Genomic DNA, 19,219 nt, shown 5'->3' with positions numbered 1-19,219 from the left:
GACTTATCCCTGTGATGATGATGATGATCGTCATCCCCATCATCATCATCATCATCATCATCATCATCATGACAACGATATATGATTATTATCATAACATCAAATGCAATATTTACAGAATAACTGACGCTTCAAGTCCCTACTCGCATAAATATACAATTGTGTACTAATAGCAGCGGTTTACTAGACTAATGAAAATAAAATAAGTGGAAACCAACTGATTTTATTTATTGTTTTAATTACACTATTGCAAAGAAACCGTTTATCGGTAAACTGTTCAGGTGTCAAATATTTCTTATAATGAAATTTAATATCCAGCAATTTAAGAAATTCACCGCTCATATCGAGTTCATATCACTGTTGAAAAAACATCATCTCCAACAGCAAATGAATTACCAAGGTGACACTGACTGTTTACAAAGCTAGTCAATACCTGTAAACTTATTTACCAAACGGAGTAAGTAGACAATACAACGTCATATTTACTTGACTGTCACGTATTACACAATCAATATGTTGACGACAAAAGTTCAGTACGTGCAAGTGCGTCTATCTTCAAAGCAGTTCACCGAATGCATGTGTGTCACTCGGAAAATGGTAGACGTTGCGCTGATGTCGATGTTGACGTCACAGGCAGTTGTGACCGCGATGACATGTGAATAGACTCGGTAGTCGACAGAACGGCAGTTAAAGCGACGGAAATACACTTACGACATGAGATATTCTCTAGACGCCCATCCTGTGTAAACAAATAATTATGGTGACCATTAAACTTCAAGCTCGATCATTATAAATATTTTTGGATAAAAAAATTAATTTAATTGAAGTACTTTCTGCCAAAGCAAATATATGAGTAATGCTTTTCCTGCGACATTACAAATGAAATCACCTTGCTTCATACTGGGCCACCTCGATTCTCAAAATGTGTCACTATGCAATTAAAGGGGTTGCTTCAGGTAAGTATTGCATCATGTCCACACACAATACAAGCTGTCGTGAGCTACCTGAAATCCGCTGCGATCTCGTGGTGTGAAGCACGTACAATGCTCATACACTCCCCAGGGGAGGGGAAAGGCACAGTCGAGGTAACACACTCATATCTGTCGCCTTATTTTCCACGTCAGAAACGTTGTAAAGTATGCAAGGGAGGTAACCGGGGTGGAGGATGAATGCTGCCTACTTGCCCCGCAACACGTTCGGGGAAGACGGGAATGTAAGTAGATGCTACGCCAGTTATCCCGTCAGCCAATCAGAAGGCCGAGTTTGGATCGGCGTGTTATAAATACACCAGCACGTGGAACGTGGACGTACTCTGACAGACTACAGAAAGGACGGTAGATCCAACACGCATCAAGAATATACATTATGGTCAAGTTCGAGAAAGTCAGGTATGTTTTATATCCTTACCTAAAATGCTAATTAATTTACTATTTTATCTGTCTACAACTGACAACTTTCAACTGAAACTAAAACAAAATCGAGGTATGTAATTTAAATTTTGATATGAAATGAATATTTCCAGGTCGTGTTAGCCTTGTTATTATTTTAAAGAACTTATCGCTGAAGTATCGGCACACAACTGCTAAACAGATTTTCATTGAAGCACCTGTCAAAGATTACGAAAGACTTTTCAGCACCCAAACACCGATGCAGTTGGTCGAGTGCAAAACCTGACGTAATTCCATAATTGAATTCCAGTATGTCACCTCAATATATAACACAGTTTAGATGTTGATCTATTTAACGCCTGTAATGTAATGTGTCTGAAAGCACCAACAAAACCCTTACCAGAATCCCTGAGTATGAGGTAGTTGTTCACCGAGTGCGCAAAATTATGTTTTACAAAATTGCAATTAAAATATTTAAATTACATATTATATATACCAAGTTTTATAAACTATTTGGAATTTTTTACCTGATTTGTATTATATGTGAATATCATGTATAAATACATATCAAAATATTCATGGCAGAAAAGCGATTTTATGGTACATGTCTTACTTCGCGATGTCAAAATCATTACATTCTTTGGGGAATTTTTTTTAAGCCAAAGCTTTTCAAATATATATAGTATATATATAACTGTGAACAAATATGTGGTAAAAATACGTTACACGAAAGTAAAAGTTTATCAAAGGATACTAACAAAACGTATTCTTAGCATAATGAAATCGATATATTTCAGTTTATTTTCAAACCAGATTTTAACAGATTTTATTTTTTCAGACATGAAATATTGTCTTTTCCTACATGGACATTACAGTTTTATATTCAGATAAACATAAACACTCTGAAAGAACAGTATCCTAATATTTAAAGTTTGGCATGACTAGATTTCTTTTCTGTTTGGAAATGATGTTTTGGACTCCATCTTTTTTTCATATCTAAGTTTACTAGTTTACTATGTTTCTAGTGTCTAACAGACACTCTGAATTATCTGAATTATCTGAATTGAAACACTTACGATGCAAGATTTGGATTTGTTTGGTATGAGAACATTCTCGGGGTTTCCCTCCGTTACAATTAAAAATATTTAAAAATCTTTTAAAATATTTTCATTTCAGTTTTTTTTTTTATCCTGAATCTAGTGTTCACAGTTTTACTTCAGAGAGCTATAGCGTAGCAGTGTGTTATTTATAAAATATTATTATTCTTGATTTGTCTGCAGGATTACTCAGTTCCAGTACTTCTCCGTGAGTGTAATCGTCATCTTCATCAGTTTCCTCCTCTTCCCCGTGCGGCGCCGGATGGACACACAGACAGCTCTTGTAGGGATGATGCACCTTGGCAGTTGGGCAGCACAATATGGCGCACAGTTGTGGGTGACCCTTGTTGCGGGTATGTCGACTAGTATGTTAGTCCGGATAAATGATACATTAACATTTCGATATTTTACTCTAAATGCCAGTTTAAAAAGGACTCTAAAAGGACTTTAACTTCGATAGTGTTGCTGAGTATGGCCACTCTGCTTATCTCGTATATCGGGTAACTTGACATGTTTTTGTAGTCCTTAGATTTCACGACAACGAGATTTCTCTGTTCTCTGTAATGCATAGTTACATTACACTGATGACCATTACCCAAAACGCCGCGATATACTGTGTGCAGGGTTACATACCCTTGGCGCCCCAGGAACCTGGGATTGTATATAGAAATCCCAGCTTATCCCGTGTATAGTTCTTGGTCAGTCCGCAAGGTATTCGTGTTTGTATATTGCATTAGGATGGTAAACGTCTGGAATACTGTACTCGGCAGCATTAAACTATATTCAGTCACTCGCCCACCGATATGACATATCAATCACGATAATTTAGGGGATCGTTTGACCTTACCACGAAACACTGACACAGGGAGTCAGCAATTACGTGGGCACTAATCAAGAGTCAAGAGTAGTGCACCCAGGTATTACTGTCAAACCGGCGGAAATAAAACATCTTTTATTTTCGTGTCGGTGGGTGATGAGAAACACAGTAATAAAAACATTGTTGCTCTTATACAAAACACTCTTTTCCGATGTAAGATCAATGCTTAGATTTGCCAACTGACGTTTATGATATGATAGCAGAGCAATCGCCATACCTAACTGAATTTACCTTTGATTACATTGTCAAATCGTTTGATCCGTTCCCTTCAAACGTGTATAATATCTAGAAAGCGGTGTTTATACAAAGGTAAAAATTAATTAACAGGAAATACGCTCTTGGTCCGTGGAAATAATATACCTGTCTGAGGACATTTCACAATAAGATTTGCTGCAAGATAAAACGTGAAAAACGGGAAACTCAGGGTATGATTGTTTGGTCAGATTAACTTGTCCTATCTGGAGATGAACGAATGAACGAATAAGTGTGTTGATGTAGATAGAGTGTGAAAGGCGTCCCCGACATTGACGTATTTCCTTACCTCCAGGTCTTACGATGTTCTACAGTCTCCCACGACACATGTTCGGCCGAGTTCAGACACGCCTCTTTCCCATGTTCTTCCTGTGGAGCCTCGTGACGTCATCCATCATGCTAGGAACCTTCGTCATTCAGCATCCCCTCGAGTCCATGCAGAAAAGTCACGTGATACAGGTAGGTGTCGGTCAACAGGCACACAGTTGCAAAGGATGAGTTTTAAGACATGTAATTAACACATGGACTGTTTGAATAGAGCAAAAGTTTTAGATATGTTGTTAAAGTTATCAGATGTGCCTACACTAAAGATGAACTTTTGTGCTTCAGTAGTATGGACTTATGATGACAGGAAACTATTAAGAATTAAAAACAAACACAGAAAATCAGTATACTTAATTTGCGCCGAGCAACCCTGAATTTATTCACTTATTGCCGAACAGAAACAGCGTAAAACATTTACAGTATTTCAAATGCGTTTGGTAATGACAGACTAAGCATTTGGTGTAATTAGGTTCTACTAGATCACAATGGCCATTCATGTATCAAGCACGTTCCACGGAGAGTATTTGGAACCAAGTCGCTAACGTTTTATGTTCTTTGTTTTGCAGATCTCAATGCTCATCGCTGGATTCGTATCGGCGTCTCTGAATTCCCTGATTTTAGCGCCACTCATTGTTCGCGCCATGTTGGTGACGTTTCAAATGGAGGTGGAGGCAGGTGTCGGTGACGTCATTGGTTATGCCGATATGAAGGAAATGAAGAAGAACCCAGAATATTCAGCTGCCTACCGCACATTCAGACGATGTCACGGAATGAGCGGGTTGTTGACCTTGGTTGGCCTCGCGTCCAACACCGTTCACCTGTACTACATCACGTCGCAGTGTCTGCCGCTATAACGTTGTCAAACCGTAGACGTCGCCGCTGGTGTGAGGACGTTTGAAGCTTTAGTTTTTGAGAAAAGTGACTCACGATAAGGTTGTGATTGAATCTCACTGACAGACATGTTGTGTGTACGTCACAGTGACTTTACTGTGTGCCTGTGGATCTTGGATCAAGCGTTACTTAGTGAACCAATCATCTTTGTGATGTGTATGACAGTCATGTGACCCTTCCTCTGTGAATGTTTTTACAGTGGGTATTTTTCACTCACTTAACTAGATCTGAACACATCTCGCTCAATAATATTCCATTTGAAGAGCTATGCACCTTACCCGTATCCAACACCCCCACTAACTACCTCACTCACTATATAGAAACTCAACCCGGACTTTATTGTTAGGGGTGTTTAACCATTGACGTATTGTTAAGAATGTGCCATTTATCACACGTTAATTTATATACGACGCAGTGTGTTTTATTTATTGTTCCATTTGGGCATGCAACTGTACATATCACTCTCGGAAGCACAAGTTGTCTCATAATAAATGTCTCATCCTTTTTAACGTTATGTCTGTTTTCTGTTGATACATCTTGATATATTGTGTAATATATTCCTTGTTACCATGGTGATTGTGTTAGGGATACTGCCTTGTGAAATATTCATGTTCCACGTCACTCTCTTTAAATGTATGACGCCCATTTTTTCAGAATCAGCTTTTCATACACGTCAGTTACATGTATCCCCGAACATGAGCGAACGACGGAGAAACAAAAACAATCTTCAGTTTTGGAATGCGATGAGCAAAAGCTAAGGTGACAGTGACTCTCATGTATAGTCACGCTGATATGACAAATTCTTTAAATATTATCTCTGTTTTCGTATGATTCATATAATAGAAAGGAGTCATACTGCACATAAAGATTAAGAACACATGAATCTCCACCCGCCAATATCCGGCTCCGTATATATGTAGCTTCTTTCTAGTCACCTTCCTCACCAAGGTATGACAAGATACTGTGTATTACAGTACCTTAGATTAAAGAACGGATGCAATGTACATTACACAAACACACGAAATGTCAACACACGGAGGCCAAAGCTAGAGCAAAATACGGCACGGATATAACATAATATGGCGTGTTGTTGGCGTCTCGGGATTTTATTGGTTGATATGGTAATGAATGGTTTGACGGAAGCGATGCCATTACTGTGTAAAATTGATTTGGAAAAAGTCATCTGGATCTAAAAAGCGGTTGCTCGTCACCCCGAAGACACGGGTTCGATTCCCACATGAGTCCAATTTCTGGAGTGCCACGATGGGACATTAATGGAATATTACTAAACAGACAATCTATACATTTGATCACAGAAAGCACGAGGGCGAGATTCTATTTCTAAAAAAAATCATTTTTCATTAGTTTTCAAAGAAAACTGGACTCTGAACATGGTACTGTCATTATTCTAGCAGTGCCACGGTGTCATCACATTGTGACATCAAGTATATGACGTCATAACACTGTGATTCAAGTACTGATAACGTCAGGGCATTGTACAAAATCTACTGTCAAAGCTATATCTCCTGTGGAACACAGTTTTAGATGATAAAGGTGGCCTACAAACATAACAACTCACTCAAATACAAATACAAGAAACTTGCAGTTTGCCGAGAATAGTACATTCGTTCCTTGCGGAACCAAACCGATAAACGGATACCCTTAAATTATTCAAAACTAGACATGCATGAATTGTTCTCATACTAGAAGCTGCCTGTAACGCTAGGGACAAGTAACTTAAATAACAGCTTGTCATGCACACCACAACTCAATTGCATCCGATACAGCTGATGTAAGTCTGTAGGACAGATCTGGATTGCTACAGTTTCTAAAAGCCGAGAGTCTCTTGCTAGGCTTTATCATTATTAAAACATTTGTCAAATATTTAGATATCATCATAATTACGATAAGTAAGATATTATCGTTAAAATGTGTATTATTATTAAGATATTATCATTAAAATATTTATCACTGTTAAGATATAGGTCATTTTTAAGATATGTACCATTATTAATACATCTATTATTGTTTTTCTGAAAACTGTTCATTCCACGTGCAAGACGTTTGTGTAACTGGCACCGGGACATCATGGACGTACACCCCAGGATTTAGGAGGATGCAGTGACTAGTGTTTCCGCAGTTAGTTCCGGTACATATATCTCTGATTTCCTCTGGTCTTGGCACGTGGTCGGGTCAGTGAGGTCAAGAATGTATGAGGTTAGCCCTCTGACAGAGGCGATACACATGCTTCACTGTTCTATAACTACCGAGGCCACCAACCTGCTTGGTTATAGGAATAGACAACGTTGAGTGAGTGAGTGAATGAGGTGCTTTCACACCTGCTTCAGGAATGTCCCTGTTATACCACGACGGGTGTCAACGCCCGTGACAAACCAACAGTTTACATCTACGTTAAACCTCCGTCCTAGTGACGAGCCATCAGTTTTACATTTAACATTGATTTGCCGCCCTAGTGACGAACCAACAATTTTACATCTAGATTATCCCGCCGTCCCAGTGACGAGCCAATTAACAGTTTTAAATCTACATTACCCGCTGTCTCAGTGACGAACCAACGGATTTACATCTAACAGTGATCTGCCGTCCCAGTGACGAACAAACAGTTTTACATCTACATTACCCTCTGTCGCAGTGACGAGGCAACATTTTTACATCTACGTTAATCCGTTAATCCCTATGACAAGCCAACAGTTTTACGTTTAACAGTAATCGGCTGTCCCAGTGACGAGCCAACAGTTTCTACATGGACATTAACCCGTCGTCCTAGTTAGCAGTCTAGGGTTGTAAACTACGATATATGTTGCAGCAATGTCAGGTTGTGTCACCATGATTCTGTAAGTTCAACAAGCCCAAGTGATCCAGTTTCCGTGCACCTTCTCATAATTGTGAGGTGAATGAACTGTGTCCTGCCAACTAAAACGTTTGTGAACGTTTACGAAAGTATGCCACACAACCTGTTCATGGCCTACTCAGCGTTTGCCCGGTTGACGCTACAGTTGTATCTCTGCTCACCTGCTCGTTGTGGATAGGATTTTGTACAGATATAGGCTTTAGCTTTAGATGTTATACCCGAGGGTTGAGATACAATTCAAATATATCACTTACGCCACCTGACCATCTGAAGCTTGACAACAGCAAGAAAAACCAATGCATCTCGTATCGAGACCATTCATGACATTCACCAGATAATTCTCGCATGTCGTGTATCTATATATAACTCCTATATCTCGAGAAATATTTGTGTTTCCCAAATTACACTCGTGTATCTACCTGTGGGGTAAACTGCCGACTTATCAGATCTGATTATAGTTGTTCCTTATTTGTACAAGCCACGAGAGCACGTGTGTGACGTCAGTGTGGTTGAGACAGGTTATATCCAAGGTCATGCGCTGGTCACCCAACAGGTTGAGATCACCACTGAAATAATCCACAGCACGGGAACGGTTTCATTACATATATCACACGCATGAAATAATAAGGTTGTTGAGATGCATACAAAAGTTACTATTCAAGTGTAAGGCAAAATATTACGTGGACGCCTTTATTGTACACACAGTGGGATTTTCCACACCACCCCTTAGTTAGGTGAATAAGGGGAGAAGGAAAGGCCATACATGAAATAATGCATATTCATGTTTAACAAGTCAAGTTATCCAATATCTAAATTTTAACATATGACTTGATTTGATTGCAACGTAAATGTCATTTCTCGCTGTATACAAACGCAGTGTTGATCGATTACAATCTAATGTGATTGGTGTGACACTATCGAATTTTCACAATTGAGGTTGTTATCAGAGAAAATAACAGTTGTCAGCTACACGCAGCCATGAGTTTAATTAGGTTAAGGCCACAAGCACACAATCTTATCGTCATAAAGACGTAGCTGGGATTCGAGCAGGGTCAGGATACAACCAAGGAAAACACATTTCACCCACTGCAAGACGATGTTGAGCTTAAAAAGCTTAAAACCCATTCATTTATGTTTTGTTTGTTGTGTAACGCCGCACTCAGCAATACCCCAGCTATATAACCACCACACATTCGGACTAGACAATCCAGTGATCTACAATATTTACACAACAATAACACTACAAAGACATTGACAACCAACTCGGCGAGCCTGACCACCGGAACTCGTTTGTCCCGCCTTTCGTCAAGTTCACTCATTAAGGGAATAAAGCAAGAGCTGGTCAGCGCGTCAGTGTGATGAGCCCGAGCGAAACATCAATGTTAAATCAGCGGCAGATGGCATCGTGATGGATTTGCACAGCCGGCATCAGTACAGACAAGCACAGGCAGCCACTCCCACAATCAGCTGACGGCATGGAGAGAAACCCAGACTCGTTCAACCAACAACGACCTGAATAATCCGAGGCTTTCGGTGCGATTTGACTGGAATATTGTTTAACCTGTTACCTTTCTCCTAGATAATTGTACAGCCTGTGGCAACCTGATGAGAGGTTAAATAATATACAAGAAAAGTAACTTCCGACAGCAGCAATATGAACAGGTTTGTCGGTACAGGGACGCTGAGCACTCAGAATGATAGGTTACACCCAGTTATCTCCCTTTATGGCAATTCGTATCACGCTCTGATTGACACACGAGACTAACTGCTAGTTTCTAAACTGAACATGTTTCACAGAAAACGTTTTTAAATCATAATTATACTATAAATACTATAAAAAGGAGCCCAGAGACGGTCTTCATTTCCTGAAGCTGTGCAAATCTACACTTGCCACATTTTTCAGACTTGTGTGGGCTTTCTTGGATATGTTTGCTTCAGGATTTGTGTGACAGACTAGTTGACACACATACTGTTCAAAATCCTGATGTACAGTAGACAAGACAAATTTGATGTACAGTATCCTATTCCTGTCCTGGATTCTTCTGCAGAATAGATGTGCGCACTCAAAGATTAAATTTTTCTTCCTTTGAAGATTATTGGACAGCGATTCTGGGCCAGTCCGTCAGAAGTCTGTATTGACATAGGGGTCCTTTGACAGATTATGTTCTTAGTGCCTTATGCTTATGTACCGGGTAGGGTTTCCCGGATAAGAAATCTACATGTTTGTAACAGCTCATTTAATAATATTGGGTGTTCACAATAAGTAACTGCATTGTAAACAAATATTCACTCCTAACAGCGACTGACCGGCATTAACGAACTGACCTATCTCTATCTCAGATCTATTTTCAAAGAAACGTCAAATTATGCGCAAATCAGATGAAATAATTTTAAGTTTAGAAACAAATTCCTAAGATAATTTGATTCGATATAATTGGCACTGGGAGGTTACATCAGCCTGAAGGTGAGTCTACTAATTAACCTGCTGCTTGTTACAGTCGCTGGCCATGAAGCATCAGCTTAGTCTTGTTTGACGTCATATTGGGGATCGATTCCGACTTGAGCGAACTGCTTCAACAGCGGCTTCAGCTTCTCCGGCATGAGCCTACAACAACACAGCAGCAACAACATGAACGTTTAATTGAAAACAACTAGACAAAGCACGTGGCAATTAGTTTGTTAAACACGCCACAGCCATCATAAATGTCATATGCAGATGAAACATTGCCGATCTCAGACACAATATACAGGTCATGTGACATCGCTCATGCCAGTTGTCAATCTGCAGGTCATAGACAGATGACTTCACAAATATCAGTTTCCAATATGCACGTCGCAGACAGATAACATCACTCACGTCAGTCAACAATATGTACGTCACAGGCAGATGACATCACACATGAGTTATCAATATGCACTTCACAGACAGATGGCATCACACATTTCAGTCGTCAATATGCACGTTAACGGCAACAGGAAATTTGGGAGACAATATACATGTTACAACAAGACCAGAAGGCATGGCTGCATACACCCTTCACAGACTGTATCTTTTGATGCACTCAACCCTCTTGTTGTGTTACTGAGAAAGAAATGTATTGACGGCTCCAATAGTGGTATAGTCCATACGTACATGTAGATCATATACACTAAAATCATCAGAACTTACATACTAAACGTGTAGGACTATGCATAGAATTGTACTTTTTCTCGTTCTGCTGTAACGTATTGAATATTCTAATTCATTTATTCTTCCTTTAGGAGAGATTTGCCTGTCTTCGCCTGAATCAATACTCACGCTCCTAGCCTGAGCAGAGGACCGATTCTCCTCGGCACATAGACGACGTTCTCCCCTCGCAGCACCCCGTCAATTGTAGCAACGGCGGTTTCGTTAGGGGTCAAGATGGCGTTGAACCTGGGGGAAAGGACGTATGAAGTCAACAGGCTTTTGGCGAGGTAAAGGATGGCTTAGTGGGACGTTTCGTCCCTTTGACATGCCAGGATCCGCTGATCCATGAAATCCTATTTGGTATGTTAAAACCACATAACAATTCGCAGTTTCAAAAGCGTTGTTCTCTTACTATGAGCGACTCCGACTATAATGTCAATATTGAACACAAATCACACACTCGCTGCGGCCTGCTCTATCAAATGTTAGGTCATGGTCTCACGAAATCACCACCCATCCTACGTCATCAACATTCGAAATTTTTCTGCTCATTTTTCGCGTCTCTGAAGGCGCTGAAGGTATTTCACGAAGTCACGGCTTGGGCTGCATTTGGTCAAGGTATATTTTACGTTCGCTTCTATTACGACAAATTCAGTTTGTAGCAAGGGCGAATCTGAGATTCGACCTCATGACAACCAGATCCGGACTCAGTATTGCTCAAAGGTCGCAGCACAACATCTCACAGAAGGTTCTGTACGTGAATCTTTCTTGTATGACACGCACCTGTCTCTCGGGTATTTACATAGTCCTGTATCCACGAAGCTGGGACAGACCACAGTGGTCTGCACCCCCGGCTTCCCCAGTCGGTCGATCTCCTCCCTCAGGGCTTCTGTGAAGCCGAACACAGCATACTTGGACGCGCTGGAATGAAGCGTCCTCTACTCAGTATTTCATGCATGTGGTGAATAATCATATTCAGAACAAAATGGCGGAGGGTGGATCCCTGAGTTTTAACCCCTACCCTCGATCTTGATCCATGCCCGTTGAATACTTTTCTGCACACACACATTCGGGCAACATAGTCATGAGAACACAACAACATGAATTTAAGATCAATACATCGACACGGTACTATATGAGTCAGGTGACATGTATGTGAGTGAGAGCAATATTCCAGCAATATCACGGCGTACACCAGTAATGGGCTTCACACAATGTACCCAAGTGGGGAATAGAACCTGGGTACATGTCGTGACGAGCGAATGTCTTAACCACTAACCTACCCGGTGACATATATGAAATGAAAACATCTGCTTCAAATCGCAGAGTCCTCAATAAGTAGATACATTGTTTACAACTTTGTGCATAAATACGCATGGACGAAACTGTAAACTAATTATTGCCTAACTTAAGATTTTTCAGGAATCATTATTCTGATTTTTAACATGGAAGAGTCGTTGACACAAGCAGGTTTGGTGAAGGCAACTCAATATTATGCAGCACTGTTGATAGAAAAATCATCCTTTCCACTCATTTATGCTGTGCAATGGTATTTTATCATGTCAGCATAATAATTTATAAGTGAAAGGAAAAATGTCTTGTCTAAAAATGTTTAAAGATAAAATAAAACACAAGTGTAAAATGTTAGATTTCTGTTGGCCTAATAGGCTCTCCTATCCCATCTCGACTACATCTCCTGGTCACGTTACTGCTCACACCTGTAGTCAACGAGGAAGGCTGTTCCTGATTTGGCAGTGCCGGAGGAGATGTTGACGATGATGCCGCTGTCAGCCTCCAGCATGGCGGGGAGGAACTCGCGAACTGTCTGTCAACATACAGATGCACGTGGAATTCTCCGTAAACGAAACAGGAAAACTCGAAATACGCTCACGGGCACAAGAAAATATACACCTGTATTTGAAGAATGTTACATAGGAAACGAACGAAATGGTAGCGATAGTGATGTGTTTAATCGATGCAGCGTTCGAAATAATCACCGGCTCGGCGGTGATTTTAAAGCCTGCAAGCAGTCCTGAAGGCCAACTGGTAAATAAACTTATTGCAAACACTGATTCGAGGACGTGGGTCAGTTTACTGCTCGATCTCTGACTGATACGATGAAATGTTCATATGAAGTGAAGATTTAAAGTCACGTTTCAGATAGTGTACTTACATAGCGGTGTGCATGCACATACATGTGCGGCTGGTCGTACTAATGCCTAGTTTATAGTGTCAGCCCACCGAGACTCCTTGCCACATTTTAGCTCTCATATCTCACTCCCAGTACACTAACCTTCAAACTCTTGTGTTATTCCCTTTCTTCCGAGTACCAAAAGGTTTAACAAGAACCTTAACATCTGATACAGAGATCGAACTGCTGACCCTCCGCCACATCCACTAAGCCGCGGGGGTGGTTCATTTTTAGACTTTGTATGTCATAGTTTGTTTTCGTCTTGAAGAATGGGATAAAATTGTTAAAATGTTCCATAAAAAATACAATTTCATCATAAACCCGGAGTTACAGATTGATCAGTTTTCTGAAGATCGCAGGTTAAACTCTCAGAATCACCCTGAATATGTTTCAACTGGCAAACAAGGATAAGTTGAGAGCCGACCTGATAATTGACCCGCATTTGCATGAGTACTGCCCACTGGCGCTTGCCATTGTGAGCGAAGGGCCCAGATTGTCCGTGTTCAAGTGTAGTGCTATGGGTGAAGCCACGTGAGAGTGTTATATGTATGAGCACTCATTACATATAATACACAAGGTTGCGGTAGAATTTCCTAACATATTTAATTTTTCGCCGGTTTCGTTCACATTTGAAATATGTACTAATCATAACATATGAAAACAATCTACGATTTCAAACGTGTACGATTCAATTATTTTTTTCCTTTTTTTTTACTTGTCCAAACAGTGATTCGAACCCATGTGGTTGGACGCCTTCAAGGTCATGTTTCTAAGAGCTCTATGGATGATACTGTTGCTATCCGAGAGATAAATTGGTATCTGGTATAATGGTATGTTACAGTTCTCTAAGTTATAATAGGTACAACTATGAGATGAGTCCATATGACCACCATTTATCATTGAATAATACTGCGTCCATCTAAGATATGAACTGCATCTTGGCTTTAATGACGCTTGTCCAACTCTTACCCAGAAATGAGCCAAGGTGTTCACTTCAAATGTACGACGGATATGCTTCTCCTGCATGTCGAGAACCGGTCCACCGTATAGGATACCCGCGTTGTTGACCAAGATGTCCACGTTGCCCACCTCCCTCCTCACACGGTCAGCAATGGTGTGTACGTCGTCGGTGGAGGTGACGTCACAGATGTAGGTGTGGACTGTGGCACCAATACGACGGACTTCGACTGCTGTGTTTTCATTGTTCTCCTATGAGGAAATGTTTTAGACAGTTCAATGGTTGGTCTATAAACAGCAAGTGTCGCCCATACCGTAATTTTATTGTATTTGCCATATTGAGTGTGTCATGGTCTGTTTGGCCGGACATTGTATATTTTACAGAATATCTTTGTGTGACACTATATAAAATATATTCTTCTCCTTCTTCACTCTGTGTTACCGAGAAATCTAGGCAGGCAAATACGTGTTATTTTAACCCTTCCACGCTGAACTGGAGCGGCAGGGTAAGAGTTTGCTCGTCACGCCGAAGACCCGGGTTCGATTCGCCACATGGGTACAATGTGTGAAGCCCATTTGTGGGATCCCCCGCCGTGATATTGCTGGAATGTTGCTAACAGCGGCGTAAAGCCATACCCAGTCAGTCAGGTGATATCGAACCCAACACCTGTATTAAGCTCATTCACTTCTCTCATCGTCTATGATCACGTCTACACAAGTTCGAATTCTACATGACATACGTGACGTCTCCTTGTGTTCGTAGATATTATTTTGAAACGGGCGGAGGTAAGCGGGTGGATAGTGTGTTCGCTTGCAATATGAACCCGGTTCGACTCCCTGCGTGTGAAGCCAATGTCTTGTGTCCGCTGTGTGGATACTGCTGTACCACTGCCTCAAGTGGCACAATACACATCGCTCACACCCAATATCTCGCATGACAATCGTAGGCGTCCAAGCTTTCGTGTTTCAGTCAGGACTGATTACGCAGACAACCAATTTAGCTGTCTTGTTGACGAGACGTCTCTCGTAAAACAATGAGTCCAAACCGATACTGTTGTATTTAGAAGAACCCAAATACATCGGTAATACATGTTTGCGTCAGTCACTAGTAGGGTTTAACAAACGTTGTAAATGAAATCTGATACCTAAACAATCATTGTATGATCTTCACATTGAATGAGACACGTGCATCGGGATCATCCTAACAAACATTCAAATATCTAAGTATCAACATACACGCGCAAATTGTGAATCCCTGCCTTAAAATCGACGTGAAGTCTCGATGATCATATGCGTTGACAGACGCCATTTTCAGGTTCAAAGTCAGTGTAATAATGAACCGAACTTTCTGTGAACCACAATTACTCTCCCATGTTACTTCTGCCTGTCCCTCAACACTTGGGTAATCCCTTGCCTTTGCTTTAGTAACTTTATCATTCCTATGCTTGATATACGTGATATGATTTGCCATATCTCCCTGTCTCGGTCTTGATTTTACCTTGTTGATATCCCACAGTATGAGCGACGCTCCGAGGCGGGCAAACTCCAGTGACAGTTCCCGGCCAATGCCGTGTCCAGCACCGGTGATCAACACTTTCTTTCCGCGGACATCTTGTCTGGGATGCGGGACAACCGCGTGGTACAGGGATTCCAGGTAGCAGAATATTACTTTCAGCCACAGAGAAATAACTTCAGACACTGAAACTTTCATTCTGATGGCGACCACCGTTGTTTCCGGGTTCAAAGGTGTAACGATGTTGTTGATTTATCATCAACGACTCCGCTGAAGCAACTGACGCAGGACGGTATCTACATGTATTGTCTCCCCGGGTTTATCAGTCTGTGTCTGGAGTGTTCAAGCTGAGTCGACAATTATTAACTGGTGTTCTGATTGCCTTGAACACAAATATCTGTTCTGGTTGCACACGCACAGGGGTCATGTTACTGAACCTAATATGACTTGAATGGAAACGCCCCTCCTTAAATATCAAGTCGAGAAGAAACATAATTAAAACAGTCACTACCATATATCATGGTGGTTCTTGTTAATTTAAACAATACAATTATATTTTAATTAAATCCACACGCTGTATTAAGTTAAAATCGCATGCTGGAGCGGTTGGTAACATGCTTCCTGTGTTAAGAGGTTAGAAGGTGTTAGCTATTAGAGCAGAGAACAGAGTGTCACGGTCAGGCAGAGGCCCGGCGAGAACAGGGTGTTCACATTTTGGAAACACGACTGTAGTAACACATGGGCTGAGGCATGTTGCAATAAAGTTGGGCATCAGACATGCGATGTGGTAGTAGCAGTGTGCGACACGTGCCAAGGGAGACATGTATAAGACATGTAGCGAGGAGGTAGTATTGTACTAGTCGTGGCAAGACGTATAAGACACGTGGAGCGTAGTAGTGGTGTACGGCACATGGAGAAGGAGGGCAGATTGCGACACGTTGGGAGGAAGTGGTATTGTACGACACGTACCAAGGGATACGTATAAGACACGTGGCGAGGAGGTAGTGGTGTACGCCACGTGGCGTGGGAGGCATGTTTAAGACACGTTGCGAGGAGGTAGTAGTGTACGACACGTGGCGAGGGAGCAAGGCATACGACACGTGGCGAGGACGTAAGAGTGCAAGACGCATGGCAAGAAACTTCCAAGTGAGATACGTAACAGAAACAGCAGGGTGTACAACACGTGATGACGCAGTACGGTGTTATATACAAGAAAGGACAGAGAATTAGAACACTAGTTTTTCCTGGCATATTCACCTCTGATCGTACCTGCAGCTAGATATCATGCACGTATCTGTGATAACGCCGGTGATTCATGGGGTGTAAGCGACTGCAGTATGTCAGAGCAAGATGACACGTTCAAAGCTGTCCTTTTCCATATCAGTCACTTGATCTCACCATCCACGTCTCAAGGGTAGCTCTATCAAAGAACTCGTACATAGTCTGCAGTGAGCTCGGGGTTGACTTCGGCCACCTACATCGTTTTATCATTGAGGCCAGAAATTAGTATCCTAGTTGTATTACACAGTGCCGGCTTACGATCACGAGGTGAAAACAGGTGTCAGAGTTCACAAGAGAAACACAAGAGGATGGGTATGGTTCGGACAAACCTGGAAGCAAGGCCAACTGGGATTCGAACCCACAACCATAGGTTTCTGTCTTGACAACCAAAGTATAAACTAATAATGGTGTGCATACCAAACCGATACATCATAATAGTGCAACTTCAGGCAATAAGATAAATATGCGTACTCATTAAACACCGCCTGAATCAAATGTCATTGTTTAAAGTTTGGACAAAACAGGCGAGTGTGCACTCCCAAGAATACCGGAATGCACACAATATCTCAAACCCGTGGGTCACGCACTGCTAAGACGCCGAGCATATGCATGCACAAATGTTAGTATGTGCACTACCAGTCTAAGTAACTAAATTTAGCCTCAGTACTTTTCGTTATGTATAAACTCCACAACTGAGACTCAGCGGTAGAGTGAGTGAGTGAGTGAGTTTTAGTTTTACGCCGCACTCAGCAAAAATTACAGCTATATGGCGGCGGTCTGTAAATAATCGAGTCTGGACCAGACAATCCAGTGATCAACAACATGAGCATCGATCTGCGTACTTGGGAACCGATGACATGTGTCAACCAAGTCAGCTAGCCTGACCACCCGATCCCGTTAGTCGCCAAGCTGGGTCGCTCAGCGGTAGAGTGTAACGAATAACGCCGAGACTAAGTTTACTTAGACTGGTGCGCTACAATTTTCTGAACTGATTTAAAAGACGACAGAAGTGAATATTAACTTTTCCTGACGTGACAAGACGAAGGGACAGGTTAGTGACGAATGATCGTGATGGCAGAGTCCTAATTCGTCTGCCAAGAAGTCGTGCCAAAAAACTACACTGGCAGTGGCGAGAGGGAGCTGCGGGCTGCTGGCTTGAAGAAACGTCGTCCCGTAAGACACCCCTTCCACAGAGATGGGCACGGGCAGGGAGGTCCGGCGCTGTGCCTGCTCCGAGAAATCGCAACTTGTGGACGTCACATAGGCTTGATCTTCTAAACGTCTCCGACGGTCGTTGTCGCGATGAAGACTCTGGAGCGCCAGGTGTATCACCAGACTTCTTTTTGGGTGGTATTGTAGAAGTATAATTTTGAAAAGCACAGAACAATTTTTATTTCGTGATTGCGACGTCTGCTTACAAATTCTTGTACCGCTGTGAAGTTGTTATCGATTTAAAGATTTAGTATCAAACCAAACGAGCGAAAGCGAGCTATATATGTTATGTATATAGAGGATACTAAACTCGCTTCCGTGTAATACCATTTTTACTAAACGAGTTAATGATTTGGTATCAAACGAGCGAAAGCGCCAACATAAATTGACAGAAACTGTCGCGAAATAATTCCCTACAGTGTGAGGACTCTCAGCTTTCAAGTCAAGCAAGGTCTAGTAAAATCGCGACATCAGCATTAGCATTGTGACGTCACAACTTTGAACCATTTTGACGTCATAGGTCAATCGGTATTACACTAGTGTAATACTGAAGTGAAACTATTACACTGCAGTATCGTCAACGAGCCAGTAATAAAAACTCATTAAACTGGGGGTGTGGACATATATGGCTACAACACGAAGTGGGAAACACCGATTTGTTCCTATTGGAATTTAAGCAACAACGGAGTGATAATCTAATTCAAGATTGGAATTCATGCCTACATGACAGCTCAAAATGTTGCAACAAGTTATTTGAATCTCTCTTTGGTGTTGAAAAGTACCTTACGTGTGACATCCAAGTATATAGCTGGTCGTCATAAAAATATACCCCGCAGTCAAAGATTATGTGAAATGTGCACAACTAATAATGCAAAGTTCATCGTAATGAATTATACCATGTTTTCCTGTGTTGTCCAAAGTACCATCATCTACGAAAACCATATATCAACCAGTATATCTTTGAAAATCCAACTTTGCATACATTCGCTCAGCTCATGCAATAAAATGCAATGTTTCTGTACAAAGTGTTCAACCTGCGTCGTGTAACTTTAAAACTGAATTTAATGCATGCAATGTACACTATCAGTCGATCGCAACACTGTAATAAAATATAAAGGAGTATCCCTTACTTGTTCCCATGAGTGTACACATGGTTACATCGAAGACTGATTTCTCCTCTAATTTGAACTAACCA

At 41.3% G+C, this 19,219-nt stretch overlaps 2 protein-coding genes across 2 annotated transcripts; one reads left to right on the top strand and one right to left on the bottom strand.

Annotated features, from left to right (window-relative positions):
* The first annotated feature begins 1,288 nt into the window (after window positions 1-1,288).
* LOC137279269 (transmembrane protein 205-like) lies at window positions 1,289-5,287 on the top strand. Its single transcript, XM_067811776.1, has 4 exons — window positions 1,289-1,388; window positions 2,669-2,838; window positions 3,910-4,073; window positions 4,505-5,287. Exons 1-4 carry the CDS (start codon window positions 1,366-1,368, stop codon window positions 4,790-4,792), a joined length of 645 nt encoding a protein of 214 aa, XP_067667877.1. The 5' UTR covers window positions 1,289-1,365; the 3' UTR covers window positions 4,793-5,287.
* A 3,090-nt stretch (window positions 5,288-8,377) lies between these two features.
* Window positions 8,378-15,926, bottom strand: LOC137277581 (17-beta-hydroxysteroid dehydrogenase 13-like). Its single transcript, XM_067809378.1, has 6 exons — window positions 15,517-15,926; window positions 14,031-14,270; window positions 12,589-12,695; window positions 11,654-11,791; window positions 11,000-11,116; window positions 8,378-10,306 (listed from the first exon to the last, which is right to left on the bottom strand). Exons 1-6 carry the CDS (start codon window positions 15,727-15,729, stop codon window positions 10,222-10,224), a joined length of 900 nt encoding a protein of 299 aa, XP_067665479.1. The 5' UTR covers window positions 15,730-15,926; the 3' UTR covers window positions 8,378-10,221.
* Window positions 15,927-19,219: the final 3,293 nt, after the last annotated feature.

The sequence above is a fragment of the Haliotis asinina genome, chromosome 3 (genome assembly GCF_037392515.1).
Source record: "Haliotis asinina isolate JCU_RB_2024 chromosome 3, JCU_Hal_asi_v2, whole genome shotgun sequence".
Classification (NCBI taxonomy): Eukaryota; Metazoa; Mollusca; class Gastropoda; order Lepetellida; family Haliotidae; genus Haliotis; species Haliotis asinina.
This window is presented reverse-complemented; position numbering and strand designations above follow the sequence as displayed.